The sequence below is a fragment of the Grampus griseus genome, assembly GCF_964374135.1.
Source record: "Grampus griseus genome assembly, chromosome: 10".
NCBI lineage: Eukaryota > Metazoa > Chordata > Mammalia > Artiodactyla > Delphinidae > Grampus > Grampus griseus.
In genome coordinates, this window is record NC_139004.1 from 61,256,357 (window position 1) to 61,270,277 (window position 13,921).

At 56.5% G+C, this 13,921-nt stretch overlaps 1 protein-coding gene across 1 annotated transcript; it reads left to right on the forward strand.

Annotated features, from left to right (window-relative positions):
* Positions 1-625: 625 nt before the first annotated feature.
* On the forward strand, positions 626-12,791 carry CSRNP1 (cysteine and serine rich nuclear protein 1). The gene is made up of 5 exons (XM_082663651.1): positions 626-749; positions 7,150-7,401; positions 9,475-9,734; positions 10,239-10,553; positions 10,649-12,791. Exons 2-5 carry the CDS (start codon positions 7,188-7,190, stop codon positions 11,627-11,629), a joined length of 1,770 nt encoding a protein of 589 aa, XP_082519777.1. The 5' UTR covers positions 626-749; positions 7,150-7,187; the 3' UTR covers positions 11,630-12,791.
* Positions 12,792-13,921: the final 1,130 nt, after the last annotated feature.

Consider the following 13,921-nt stretch of genomic DNA (forward strand, 5'->3'; position numbering starts at 1 on the left):
CCCACCCGTTTCATCCCCAGAGTATACTTTCCAGGCGATCTGGGGGTGAGGGGTAGGAAGGGGGCAGAGGAGGGAACGTTTGATGGGATTATAGTAAACTGCCTCGGGCTCGGTGGCGGTTAGGGCGTGTAGGAGGCCTGGGCTCTGCCACCGCCGGGTGGCCTGACGGACGCTCCGCGCTGCTCCGGGCCTCAGTGTACCGATCTGTAAACGGGGGCCGCGAGCAGAGGTGGGGATCTTCCCGACCTGCTCGGCCTGCCGGGAGTGTCAGAGACTCCCGGAACGCATGCGGGAGAGGGCCCGGGGTAGGGCGGCGAAGGGGCGCGGGAGAGGCTGGGGGCCGAGAGCGCCCGCGACGCTGGCGCGGGGTCAGAGTCCACAGGGAGGCCCGCGGCCGCTAAGTTGGCTCGGGCCGGGAGGTGCGGTGCCTCCGGGGCAGGGGGGGCGGTGCCACGGGGCGGGGCGGGGCGGGGCGGCGCGGGGCGGCGGGCGGGAGGCCCGACGTGCGTCAGCGCCGTGAGCCCCGGAGTTTTCCACTGACGAGGAGGGCGGAGCTGCGGGCGGGGCCGGGCGCAGCCAGTCTCCCGCCGCCGCCGCCGCTGCCGGACGCGCAGAGCGAGGGGCTGCTGGGCCGACGGCTGCCCACCGAGCTAGCGAGCGAGCGAGCGAGCGCGGGGTCGCAGCGCAGGGGGCGTTCCCGGCCAGGACGTGGGTCGCGGCGTTGCCCTTGGCGAACGTCCGGATCGCAGGTCAGCACCGTGGGCTCCGGGCCGGGCGACGGGACCTTGAGGAGGGGGTGTCCCGCACGGGACGCGCTGCTTCCCGAACCCTGCCGTTTGCCCCCCGCCACTTTGAGCGGGTGCCAGGGCGGGAACAGCCCGGCCCCGGACGGCGCGCCACGGCCGGAGTCCGGGTCGGGAAACCGGGAGGCGACAGTCTCAGGTTGTCCGCTCCCCCTCCCCGCCCCGCCGCCGGGACCCCAAGAGGTCCCGGCGCCCCGAGCGCGGGGCGGGTGGCTGCCCCGTGGTTGCGCGCTGGCGGCGGGCTGGCCACGGGCGCGCGTCCGCGGGTGAGTTCCCTTTTGACCCAGTTGCCTGAGAACTTTTCAGAAGTTCCTCGCGTGGCCGGAGCAGGTGACATTTGTCGCCTTCCTCCTCGGGCTCCCCCCGGGGGCGGGTGCCGGGGCTGCGGCGAGTGCCCGGCGTCAGTCAGGGAGGGAGTGGAGGGGTGAGAGTGGAGTGAGACTCCGTGAGTCACGGACCCCGGGAGGGAGGGAGGAGGAGGGATTGTGTCGTACGCTCACCTGTTTGTCAGTCACCGTCACACGCAGAGGCCACCGCTGTGAGTCATGGGTGCAGCTACACCGGCCACCCGCGGGCACATGTAGGCTTCCCCCACGCACGGCTCCCTCCCCAGCACGTACTTCCTACAGGTCCTCAGTTTCCCCTCCCGGGGGCCCTTACACCGGCACGGCACTGTTGAGATGCCCACACTACAGCAGCCGTCACACACTTAGTCACTCCTGCTCCCTGGCACAGTCACACACAGCCCACACTCCTGACACAAGGGGGTCCCTCCCGGGCTCCACTGCCCACTCGACACCTCCACTCAGATGTCTCACAGTCCTCTAGAGCGGAACTCATAGCTTACCCCCAAATCCTCATCATCACTGCCTTCTTTGGTCCCCACCTCCAGAGGTCACCGGGTTCCCTTCCCCTTTCTCCTAAGCCTTTGGCCTGTCATCTCTCATCTAGCTCTGGCAGCTTGGTCCAACCGGCCACACCCCCTTCTGTCCCTTGCTGAGCCATCTTTTTAAAATGCAAATCTGGTATTGTCACTCCCTACTTCAACCCTTCTGTGGCTTCCTGTGCCCTCAGGCTAAAGCCTGCCCTGTCAGCCCTGGCTCCCTGGCTCCTGAAGCCCCCTCCCAGGCCGTCTCTTCCCCCTCATCTCTCTGCCTCTTCCTCTTCAAGTCCCTCCCGCTTCCTGTGCTCCCCTCTCTCTCTGGAGCTTTTCCTACATCCCATCCTTCACTCCAAGAGATCTGTCTTCACCCCCAGCTGTACCCCTCCCACCCTCCATCCTACCACCCAGCACGGTTTGTAACTCATTATACTCCTCCCCACTAAACTCAAAACTTCAAGGGGGCAGCACTGGTCTGTGTCTTGCTCCCTGTATGCCCAGGTGTGTGACACAGTGCTTGGCATGTCTTAGGCGCTCCATAAATATTTGTTGAAGGAATGAATGAATGAGAGTGAAGGGGGCCTTGCTTAGGTGGAAGAAGCAGTCTCTGTCAGGTGCAGTTTCCTTTCTGCAGGAGCAATTGCCCCATGTAGCCAGCAAACGTTTGGCACCTCCCCAGTGCCAGGCCCTGGAGGCCAAGGCTGAGGAACTGTCCCCTCCCCCGGGGATCACTTTTGGAGGGATGGGTGGGGGAGGGGTGTGCCAAGGCTCCCTGCCTGCCCTCTCTGGGCTGCCTTGGCTGCCTTTCTAGCCAGTCCCCATGGGGGCCTGAGGTGCTCAGAGGTGCTCTCTCCTTCTGCCAGTAAGTAGTTCCTGAGGATCCGAGGTCATCTGACCCCAGGTACTGGGGGGAGCTGGCCTGGCCTGGCCAAGGCCTGGGGCTCTGAGGTTAAAGGACATTCTTCAAATTCCTGAAGGAGGGTGGAGGCAGCTGAAGGTTCCCCCTTCTCAATACCAGCTCTCACTGGGGGCCAGGGCATTGGGACAGCTGTGGTCGAAGAGGAGTTGGTGTGACTTTTCAGAGGCCTGGGGATTCCTGCCCCCAAACAGCCTTTGTTTGCCTGGTATCCAGGGTGAGGTGGCCTTCCCTTGGCTCACATGGTGTGGCCTGAGTGTGTAGATAGTTGTGGCTAGTAGGGTGGGGAGGTGCCCCTCCTCCTCCTGGGCTGTCAGCTTCTGTGGGTGGTGACGGCAGGACGGCCTGATTCTCAGGGCCCAGGCAGATTCCGGAAGAAGCCTCGTTCTCTTCGATTCAGGGCCTGTCTCCGGGGCTCCTTGGGGGTGTGGTATTTCTGTCTGAGCAGGCTCCTGGGAATTGCTTTTCCTTCCTCCAGGACCCTCGGAGGGGGCTGTGCTCACCCTGGGAACCGTGCCACGGTCAGGATCTTGATTCCTGGGTAGCTGCTGAGGGCCCCTCCCCCACCCTCTGACTCACTGTCTGACACTTTTCTTGGACTCTTTCACTATCTTTCATTCCTTTTCTGACTTGGCCTCTCCTGTCTCTGGCTGAGTCTTTTTGTCTCATCTGCCTCTGCCTCTCTCAGCCTCTGGATCCCTAGGTCGGGTGGCGGAGCACAAGAGCCAGGGGCTCTTCCTCCTCCCCAGTGTCAGGGAGGAGATGATTTCCCATTTCCAGGTCTGCAGATTTTGCTGGGTGCTCATCATTAGAACCTGCACCACGGGCTGTAGCTTTCCTGTGTCCCCGTTTCCCTGTCTGCAGCCTTGGAGTTTATAACCCCCTCACCTTAAGCTCCCAGTCTGTAGACATCCCTGAGGCAGAGCCAGGGTGTCTGGCTTGAACCTGCTTCCTTAACACTCCTTCTATTTGTTTACTCTTGGGGAACCTCCTGAGATGCCTGTGTTGGCACCTGCCTGCAGCCTGAGCTTCCTTTTCCTGCTCTCAGAGCTACCCCCTTCTGGGTGCTATTCTTGCTCAAACCCTCAGGCACAGGTTGGGGGATGGGCACGTCCTCCCCTCCAACTAACTGTGACAGGAGCAGGAGGAGGGCACACTGACCAGCGGGCCCCCGTGACCTCATGTGCCTAAATTGTTTCTCTGTGTATACCTGATCTGCAGCGTCAGCTGCCTACCTCTGATGGTCCTCAGGAGGCTTCTCTGTGCCAGACTCTATTCCAGGCACAGGCACAGTGCCGATCAGGCCGAGAGGCCTTCAGCCTGGCATGAGGGAGATGAGCGGTGAGGCCATTGCAGGAAGGGGCCGTAAGGGCTGCGATGGGGGAATCCCAGAGCCCGCGGGAGCCCAGAGAGTCATGTAGTGGGGAGGAGTGAGGGTTTCAGGGAGGCCTTCTTGGAGATGACTTCTAAAGGGGAGTGAGGCTGGGTTCCAGCTTGTGCAAAGGCCAGGAGGTGAGCAGGTCATGGCCATTTGGGCAACTGCAAGTTCAGCTGGAGTATAAAGTGAGGGGGCTGGGGAGAGTCTTGCATGATGAATCTGGAGGGGAGGCAGCAGCCAGGCCTTTATCAGCCTCTTTGTGGACTTGTGGAATTGTGGACTTGATCCTAAGGGCTCCCCTTAGGGAATGATTTTCTGCATGGGGGTGGCAGTAGATAAACACGCGGTTTAATAAGATCACTCTAGCTGTAGGGTAAAGAGTGGCTGCGGGCAGAGGGCAGAAACAGAGGCAGGGGACATGGGTAGTAGCAGTGGAACAGAGACATAGGGGTAACAGACTTACAGAATTGAAGGTGACATACGTAAAATGCACAAAGTATATGAATCTTATGTGTACAGTGAGATGTTTTAGACACTCATGGAACCACCACCCAGATCAACATAGAATATTTCTAGACATCCCTCACCCCCGCCCCCCGCCCCCCCCCCCGGGAAAATTCCCTCATGACTGTCCCCAGTGCATGCCCTTCCCACTTGCTGGATAACCACGATTCTGAACTGTATCATCACTGATTGGGTTTATCATCACTGATTGGGTTTGCCTTTTCTTGAACTTCATTCACATGTAATCTTGTGTCTGGCTTCCGTCACTCAACATGATATCAGTGAGATCCATCTGTATTGTGTGTATCCAGGAGCTCTTTCTTTTTTTCTCAGTGTAGAATGACACATTCACCAAGCATTTACCACTGTTCTAAGAACCTGGCATGTAATGATTCACATAAACTTCCCATCCCTGTGAGGTTGTAAGACAAAGAATTGAAGACACAGAGAAGTTAAGGAACTTGCCCAGGGTCACCCAGCCAACTGATAGCCAAGACAGGGTTCGAATGTAAGCAGTCTGGTTCTGGAGCCAAGGTTTTCTTAACACTATGCTGGGTGGCCTCCGTGATACCTACCAAGTCTGTGCCTGGCCTTGTGTGGCTTAAATGAGCTAATGTGTACTTCCAGGACTGGGTGACTGGATGTGGATGGAGGGAGACAGGAAGGAGTTGAGGATGACTGCAGGTTTCTGGCTTGAGTAAGTGGGTGGGTGGCAGTGCTGTTACTAAGATAGGGAACACAGGAAGAGGAACAGATGGCATGGGGGGTGGGGAACAGAGACAAGGGGTTCGATTTGGGGCCTGCAGAATTTTGTTTCTAAGGGATGGCCAGGCAGAGAGACCAAGTGAGCCTTTGGTTTCGGGGGAATCTCAGGCTTAGGTGTGTGATTAGGACAGCATTCAGCACCCTGTAGACAGCATCTGGAGTTTGGGAAAGGATGGGGTCTCCCAACAGGATTGTGGTGGGGACAAGATGCGTGGGTTGTGGTTTGTCCTTGTGTGTTTCTGCGTCTGGGTGCCTCTGTGCTCTGTCTGCTTGTGTAAATGTGTGTGTATGCCTGCCTCTGGGCCATGAGTTCCCGCATCTCCTGTGAGAGCCTTCAGGTCAGCTGAGAGCTGGGTTGTGTTTGTTTGTGGTTTGACCCTGGGGGGTGGGGGCTGGTGCCAAGCCTGAGAAACTGTTTGCTGAGAAGCCCCCGGAAACACCTGTGCGTCCTCCTTCCCTGGGACCGTTGTTGTTGGAGGGTTGGCAAGTCGGGGAGCTTCTCTTGCTGCTCATGTGCCTGTGGGGAGAGGCTGTCCCTGGGATGAATTTCATCTAGCAAGTTGGTTGACGGCATACTGCCTGGGTCTGGGATCCACAGACTTTGTGGAAGGCTAGGCAAACGGGGATAGGGGTGTTTAGAAAGGACACCTGAGTAGGGGAGATCGCCAGCCTTCTGGTTGGTTTTTCCTGTTCACTCTCATTTCCTGTGATGGCAGTGGGGGAGGGGCTCCCCAGCACTGGGGCCTCTGCATCGTTTCCCCTTCCTCCTGGTGAGAGGCACAGAGAGACAAGGTAGCTGGGCTCAGCCCTAAGGGCCGAGTCCTTTGGGGATTCCCAAGCAGTGGAAGGGGTTGTTATTTGCTGCAGCATTTAAGGGAAGGAGCCCCAAGTGCCCCCCACTCGGTTGAGGCCAGCCAAGCTGTGGGAATCTCTGGTTGCACTCCTGTGGAGGGCTGAGACCCTTAAAGGGGAGACACAGCGAGCAGTGTATCCTGGGGTGCTCCAAGTCACCCAGCTACGGACGGGAGAGCGTCGTCTTGGCCGGTCAGTTTTACTAGAAGAGGGTTTTTTTTTTTTAAGGGGAGAAAAGAATTTCCCTAGGAAGTTATTTCAAACAAACAGGGTTAGATATTGGAGTGGAAGGCAAGATGAAGGTGAATTTTGAAGATCAAATAGGAGATGCTAAAGAGACACAGAGCCCAGGTGGCTCTGGCCCCAGTCAGGCCTGGAGACCGGGGACTTCTCTTGTGGGCGGGGGTTTCTAAGGGAGAGTCCGAGCAGCTCCATCACAGGGAAGTTGGACGCTGGAAATCGGGGCTGGTGTTAAAGCCACGCTGTTCCCTGAGTCCTGGTCAGCCTGGCCCCTAACGAGGGCCCGTTGCTGGGGTGTGCGGGTGGCGTGTCTGTGGGTGTGCTAGGGGCAGGAGGAGGAGGAGGAAGAGCCACTGTACGAGGGCCGTGCAGGCTGTCGGCGTGCGCCCAGCCTCACACACACAAAGGCACACAGATGCAGCTGTGTGAATCACCCAGCCAGTGAGTCAGCCCCAGGATTCCTGCCGGGGAATGAGCGTGGCCAGGCTGAGGTCTGTCGGTCCATCTGTCAGTCTGGCGTGTGCGTGCATGTAGGTGGGTTACAGGAGGTAGAGGGGAAGGTGCCCGGTGCTGTCCCAGGAGGTCTTTGGGGCAGAGGTGGCGGGAGTCTGTAAGGGCCAAGACGAGGGTTTGGATCTCAGTGCTCCGTCTGGTGCAAAGAAGCCAACTAGAGATGTGGCCCTGGCACGTAGGGCTCCTTGGGGAGGGCCTGGGTTGCCTTGGAGGGTGGGTGGGAGAGGTGATGACCAGGGCTGGGTGCCCACCTCCGCCCTCAGGCCTGCCATCTAGAGCTTTCCCCTTCCTGTTCCAGGCTGTCTGTGCCCAGACCCCAGAGTACCCCTCACCACCATGACTGGGCTGCTGAAGAGGAAGTTCGACCAGCTGGATGAGGACTCCTCCTCACTCTGCTCGTCCTCCTCCTCTTTGTCCTCCTCGGGCCGCCACTCTCCCTCCTGCTCCCCGAGCTCTTCGGCCTCCCCGTCTTGGGACTCGGATGAGGAAGGCCCCTGGGATCAGATGCCCTTGCCTGACCGCAACTTCTGTGGCCCCCGAAGTTTCACCCGTGAGTCCCTTCACCCTGGGAACGCATTACACCCCTCTTTCCTTCCTGAAGATGAAATTGGGGGGCCCTGATGAAGTCGTTCCGGCCTCTGGAGGTCGTGTCCCCATGGCTTTAGCTTCCCTACTTGACTCCCCACCTCATCCACTTCCTGTCCTACAGGGGTCACTCGGGAATGCCCCCTGTCCAGAGGCACTTGGGTCCAGCTGCATTCACCTTTAACCTTGGGACTCTCCAGCTTATAAGTCATCATGTTCAGGGCAGGGCTCCTCAGTGGCCCTGGGGCCTTCCCACCCAGCTCTGTCCCTCAGTTCCTGTTTTGTTTCTCCAGCTGGCTCCCTATCCTCTACCAGCTGAACTGCCCGAGTCCCACACCCCACGCTTCTGTGCTGAGGGGCCTGTCAGGCCGGTCCCTCGCCTAGCAAAACGCTGTTTGGCTTTGCCTGAACGCAGTGAAAAGGTTTTTTCCCAGTTACTTTTTCAAGCTTGCGTAAGTCTGATTCCAAACTGACAAAGATGGCCCTAGAGCAGTGTTTCTCAACCTTATTTTTCATTATTGCACCCCAAACCCCAAGGAGCCCACTGAGACATTTTCTCCCTGATCCTCCCCACCATGATGTCTTAATACCACAGATATGTCTATTTATGTACTATATGCATATCTGTACATTATACATGAGAAAGTATAATTTTTACCAGATAGAATCTAACAGTACATTAACTGACTAAACTACTATGGGTTTACTTTGGAAATACAAGGGTGGTTTAATACTATAAAATCTAATCAATATAGTTTACCAAATGACTATGTCAGACGAGGAAAAATATAAGAGCCGCTGTAGATACTGAAAGAATATTTGATAACATGTAATATTCCTTCCAGATAAGACCCTCTGTATGATAAGAATAAGTAAATTCTACCTTAAATGATAAAAAAATATATGTCTCAACCTAAAACCTGGCATTACAATTAATGAGGAAATACTGGAAGCAGTCCCACTTAGTCAGGAACAAGATGAGGACACTGTCTGTCACCACTGTTAGTTGACATTATTCAGGAAGTGCTAGACAATTCAGTTAGCAAAGAGAATGAGAAATATACTGGATTGGGACAGGCAAAATTGCCATGATTTGCAGGTGTTCGACTACATGATAAATTCAAGAATATGTATACAGAAAACCTATTAGAAGGGAATTCCCTCAGGTAGCTGGGTACAAAATTAATATATTAAGTTTAAATATATGGAATTGCTAAGATTTGATTATTTCATGGTAACTTCTTATGGTTCAACCTAATAAAAATCAATAGTATACCAATATATATATTGAATATGCCAATACATAGCTTACTAATCAACATACTTAATAACTTATAAAGGGTAGACCTTTCTAAGCTTGTTGCAAAATACAGAAGCTATAAAGGAAGAGCTCAATATACTTTTGATTATATAAACCTTAGAAATTATTTCGTAAAAGCCCACAAGCAAAAATAAAGGACTAGCAGAAACTAACACAACATTGTAAAGCAACTATACTCCAATAAAGATGTTAAAAAAAAGGACTAAAATATTTGCACAGATAGGTTAGATGATTAATGTCTAATATTGAGTATATATAAAAAGCTCCTACAAATAAATTTTTTAAGAACTATAGAGGGACTTCCCTGGTGGCCCAGTGGTTAAGACTCCGTGCTTCCACTGCAGGGGGCACGGGTTCCATCCCTGGTCAGGTAACTAAGATCCCGCATGCCGCATGGCACTCACCGCCCCCCCACTGAAAAAAAAACAAAAACAAAACTATAGAAAACTGTGCAGAGGAACTGTAAATGGCTACTAAAGATGGGAAAGATATTTACTGCTCTCATTTGGACTGGTAAATAACAATGAGCCAGTGTTGACATAGGGTGATGTTGCATTTTACCAGCTCCAGTCTCGGCCAGGCCGGCTCCTAGGCTCAGATCCATGTCTTTTTTGGGGTATGAGGGGTGTGAGGAGAGAGGGTTCAGCATCACCTCCTGGGGGTTAGGCCCTGCCTCACAGAGAACTAATGCCCGCCCCTCCCCTGCCTGCCTTCCAGCCCTGTCCATCCTGAAGCGGGCCCCCCGGAAGCGCCCAGGCCGGGTAGCCTTCGATGGCATCACTGTCTTCTACTTCCCTCGGTGCCAGGGCTTCACCAGTGTGCCCAGCCGCGGCGGCTGCACCCTGGGTATGGCCTCCCGCCACAGTGCCTACCGCCGCTTCTCCCTGGCCGAGTTTACGCAGGAGCAAGCCCGGGCACGGCAAGAGAAGCTGCGCCTACGCTTGAAGGAGGAGAAGCTGGAGACGCTGAGATGGAAGGTGGGGAGACCCTCTGCATGGCCCTCGCCCTAGGAGTTGCTCTGAAGTCCTAGCCTTGGGGGGACAGGTGTCAGGGTGGATGCCGATTTGCTTGTTGTGTTTGTGGGAGGCCTGTGGGGCTGTGATTGGCCTGATCAGGGTTTGCTGCCAAATTATCTGCAGGCAGATGGGTATAGAAGGTCTCCTGTTTGCTGCAGGGCTGGGGACGTGGTGCCTGAATATGCCTGACCTCACTGGGAAGGGGGAGTGGATGGGACACCGGGGGTCGGTGTATCTGTCTGGGGGAGGGGGTTTGTCCACGGACTGGGGAATAACATGATTACGAAACCTGTTTGCAAACGCCCTAAGGGTATTTTCTTGGCTGTTCCATTCACTATGGCATCCACAGTGCCCAGCCCAGAGAGAGTAAGCACGTGGCAGGGGGGTATTTATCAAGTGACCGATGCTGCCAGAAACTGCATCCGTGTCTGCCTCTCACGTCTCTCCTCTCTTCTCTGGACACAGCTTTCGGAGGCCGGGATACCCAAGACAGAGGCCAGCCTGCCGCTTACAGTGGACACCATAGATGATGCCTCTGTGGAGGAGGATTTGGCAGTGGCCGTGGCAGGTGGCCAGTTGGAGGAAATGACCTTCCTCCAGCCCTACCCAGCCCGGAAGCGGCGGGCTCTGCTGCGGGCCTCGGGCGTGCGGAGGATCGATCGTGAGGAGAAGCGAGAGCTGCAGGCCCTGCGCCAGTCCCGGGAGGACTGTGGCTGTCGCTGTGACAGGGTCTGTGACCCTGAGACCTGCAGCTGTAGCCTGGCGGGCATCAAGTGCCAGGTACGGGAGCCAGGCGGGGCTGGGAAGGCGAGCCTGAGTCAGGGCCTTCTCCGGGCTCCGCCGGATCCTCACCTGCACCTCTGCTTTCTTTGCAGATGGACCACACAGCGTTCCCCTGTGGTTGCTGCAGAGAGGGCTGTGAGAACCCTAAGGGCCGTGTGGAATTTAATCAGGCGCGAGTTCAGACCCATTTCATTCACACGCTCACCCGCCTGCAGCTGGAGCAGGGGGCCGAGAGCCTTGGGGAGCTGGAGGCCCCGGCCCAGGGTGCCGCATTCAGCCCCAGCGAGCAGGTCCTGGCCCCCACGTTCCCACTGGCCAAGCCCCCCGTGAGCAGCGAGCTGGGAGACAACAGCTGCAGCAGCGACATGACCGATTCGTCCACAGCATCGAGCAGCAGCGAGGCACCCAGTGGCTCTGCCCACCCGGCCCTGCCCGGCCCCGGCTTCCAGCCCGGAGTGGACGATGACAGCCTGGCTCGGATCCTGAGCTTCAGTGACTCTGACCTGGGTGGAGAGGGGGAGGAGGAGGAGGAAGGGGGTGTGGGCAGCCTGGACAACCTCAGCTGCTTCCACCCAGCTGACATCTTTGGTACCGGTGACCCCACTGGCCTGGCCAGCTGGACCCACAGCTATTCCAGCTCCAGCCTCGCGTCAGGCATCCTGGATGAAAACGCCAACCTGGATGCCAGCTGCCTCCTCAATAGTGGCCTTGAAAGCTTGGGGGAAGGCAGCCTCCCCGGCCCCCCGGTGCCAGCCATCACGGATGCCGGCCAGAGCAGCTCAGTGGACCTGAGCTTGTCCTCCTGTGACTCCTTCAAGCTGCTCCAGGCCCTGCCAGACTACAGTCTGGGGCCCCACTACACCTCCCAAAAGGTGTCTGATAGCCTGGACAACCTCGAGGCAGCCCACTTCGCCCTGCCTGCCTTTTCTCCCCCTGGGGACGCCAGCACGTGCTTCCTGGAGTCCATCATGGGCTTGTCTGAGCCAGCCGCCGAGGCCCTGGCTCCCTTCATGGACGGCCAGTTGTTTGAGGACACTGCCCCAGCGTCGCTGGTGGAGCCTGTGTCTGTGTAAGGGTTAGGGTGCCTTTTCCCGGCCCCAAGAGCCCTGTTGCTGCTTCGTTGTAATTGGGGGCTCCCTGAGGTCTGCTTGTATGTAACGGTCTCCCATTGGCTGGCTCCCATGTGGGCACTCCTAATTTTCATGCAACACTCTGGATTTATTTATTTATTTTTGTAACCTTCTGTGCTGAAGCGGGACGGGGGGGCACTTCCCCTTTCAGCCGCCTGGTCCCCCATATGCCCACACCCTCTCTTCCACTTCCATGGCCGTGCCAGGAGCAGGAAGAAATGTGGCTCCCCTGGAGCTTTGCAGACTCCTTTTCGGTCTTGTATGATGTTCCTAAGCCCAAAGACAGCCACACAGGGCTGAAATCAGCCACTTCTTAAGGCTTCTTCTGCCACCCTGAGCCCTAGACTCATGGGTGGCTGAATCCTCTGGACTGTGAAGACTATAATTTATTTCCATAATTTATTTGGAGACTAGGTGGCTGGCAGGCAATGCTAGGGTTGGGGTGGGGCACAGACCCCTGCGAGTCCCTTTGCCTTTTAGTCCTGCAGCCCTGCCCTTGCCGGGGCTTTGCTGTAGACCAGGCATGGATTTGAGCCCTCTCTCTAATGTGGCAGCTGCCCTGCTCCGGCTGGCTGAGCAAGCCGGAGCTGGCCTGGGACAGCATCTGGGCAGGGGGAGGGGCTGGGCTGACCAACCGTGACCAAAACCCTCTTCTGCCCCACGCAGCCCCCTCTCCTTCCTGTCCTCTGCCCCATCTTCCCCCTCCCCAAAGGCTGCAGCTTTTATTCCAAGCCCATCAATGTAGGAGGGGGAAGCAGGAGGCCCAGAGAGGGCAAGGGGCTGCCCCAGGGCCTGTAGCACGCCCCTGACCACTCAGGGCTTTCCAGGCACGCACTCCAGCCTGGTCCACCTGCCTGTACCCTAAGGCCAGTTGGCCAGGGGCGAGGGGTGGCTCCTTATGGCTTTCATGCCCTTTGTTTGCAGATGTTGAATTTCGCATCATAGTTTCTATATTGTCCCTGAGTATTAGAACTGTAATTTATTCATTTTTCTGTGTCTGTGCCAAGAAGCCCAGGCTCTGGGCCTGCCCTCTTGCCTAGGAGGCCTTGCCAGCCTGCGAGCTTGTGGGAACACCTTGTACCTGAGCTTACAGGTACCAATAAAGAGGCTCTATTTTTCAGTGTGGTCTGTGTTTGTGGATCTGGGAGCACATTTGTGGGACCAGGAGCACAGGTACACCCTCAGGTGGCAGGGAGGAGGGAGGGGGAGGGGGAGGCAGGCCCTGCTGGGCAGTATGGACATTGAGGCTGTGTTGGGGATAGAAGTGGGGGACACTGGGCCTCTTTCCATGCCAGCCAGTCAACTCAGAGACAGGAAGCCAGTGAGAAGAGGCTGGCCGGGCCGATGGAGCAGTTTTCCCCTTGGATGAAGCCATCTCCAGTGGTCACCTGGATGGTGGTGGGGAGCAGCAGGGCAGTCTTCTGGGACAGGGCTGTCTGTGTGGGATGGGTGTGGGCTTACTTCTTCCCACTCACCTGTACTGAGCTGGGGCCTGGCCTCGAGGGTGAAGCGGGCAGTGGGATATGGCTGGTGCAGGCGTTATGTGGGACTGAGTGGCTGAGGTCCTTGGGGACCTGAGCACCAGAAGCTGCAGAACTTCATCCATCTGCACCAGCCAGACCTGTCTGACCTGTCCCTGGCAGCTTGGGCCAAAGGCCAGAAGAGCAGGCTGCACCCTGCCCCAGGAGGCCCCAGTCTGGGGGCCTGAGGAGCAAGGTTGACCTCCCCTCTAGGAATAATAATGATTTATACAAATGCTAGGAGGGGTCACCAAAAAGACCTGACTTGGGTCTCCCTTTTCTTGCTCTAATTCTCTGCCTATGCTGGGAACGCCTTATTTCCTCTCTATGGCTTACTGGTTAAGAGCACAGACCCAGAGTCCCAGGGTTTGAATCCCAGCTCTTATACTAACTAGTGAGGTGACTTATGCAAATTACTTCCCCTCTCTGTGCCTGGGTGTCCCCCGTATTGTCCAAATAATAACACTGCTTAACCTCACAAGCTTGCTCAGTTATACGCACCCAGTGCTCAGAGGAGTGCCTGGAACATGTAAGCCTCGGGTGCGTGTCTGACTTCCCATTCTGTTTTCATGTGTCTGCTCTATTTCTGTATGTTTTATCCTCTTTTTTTGCCAGTTCTGTCACCCTTTAGGTATCTATCGCTTGCCTCAGGATATGTGTAGACATAGTCACGTGGTCATGTCGTCAGTGGAGTGGCCGTTAGAGAACTCATGGC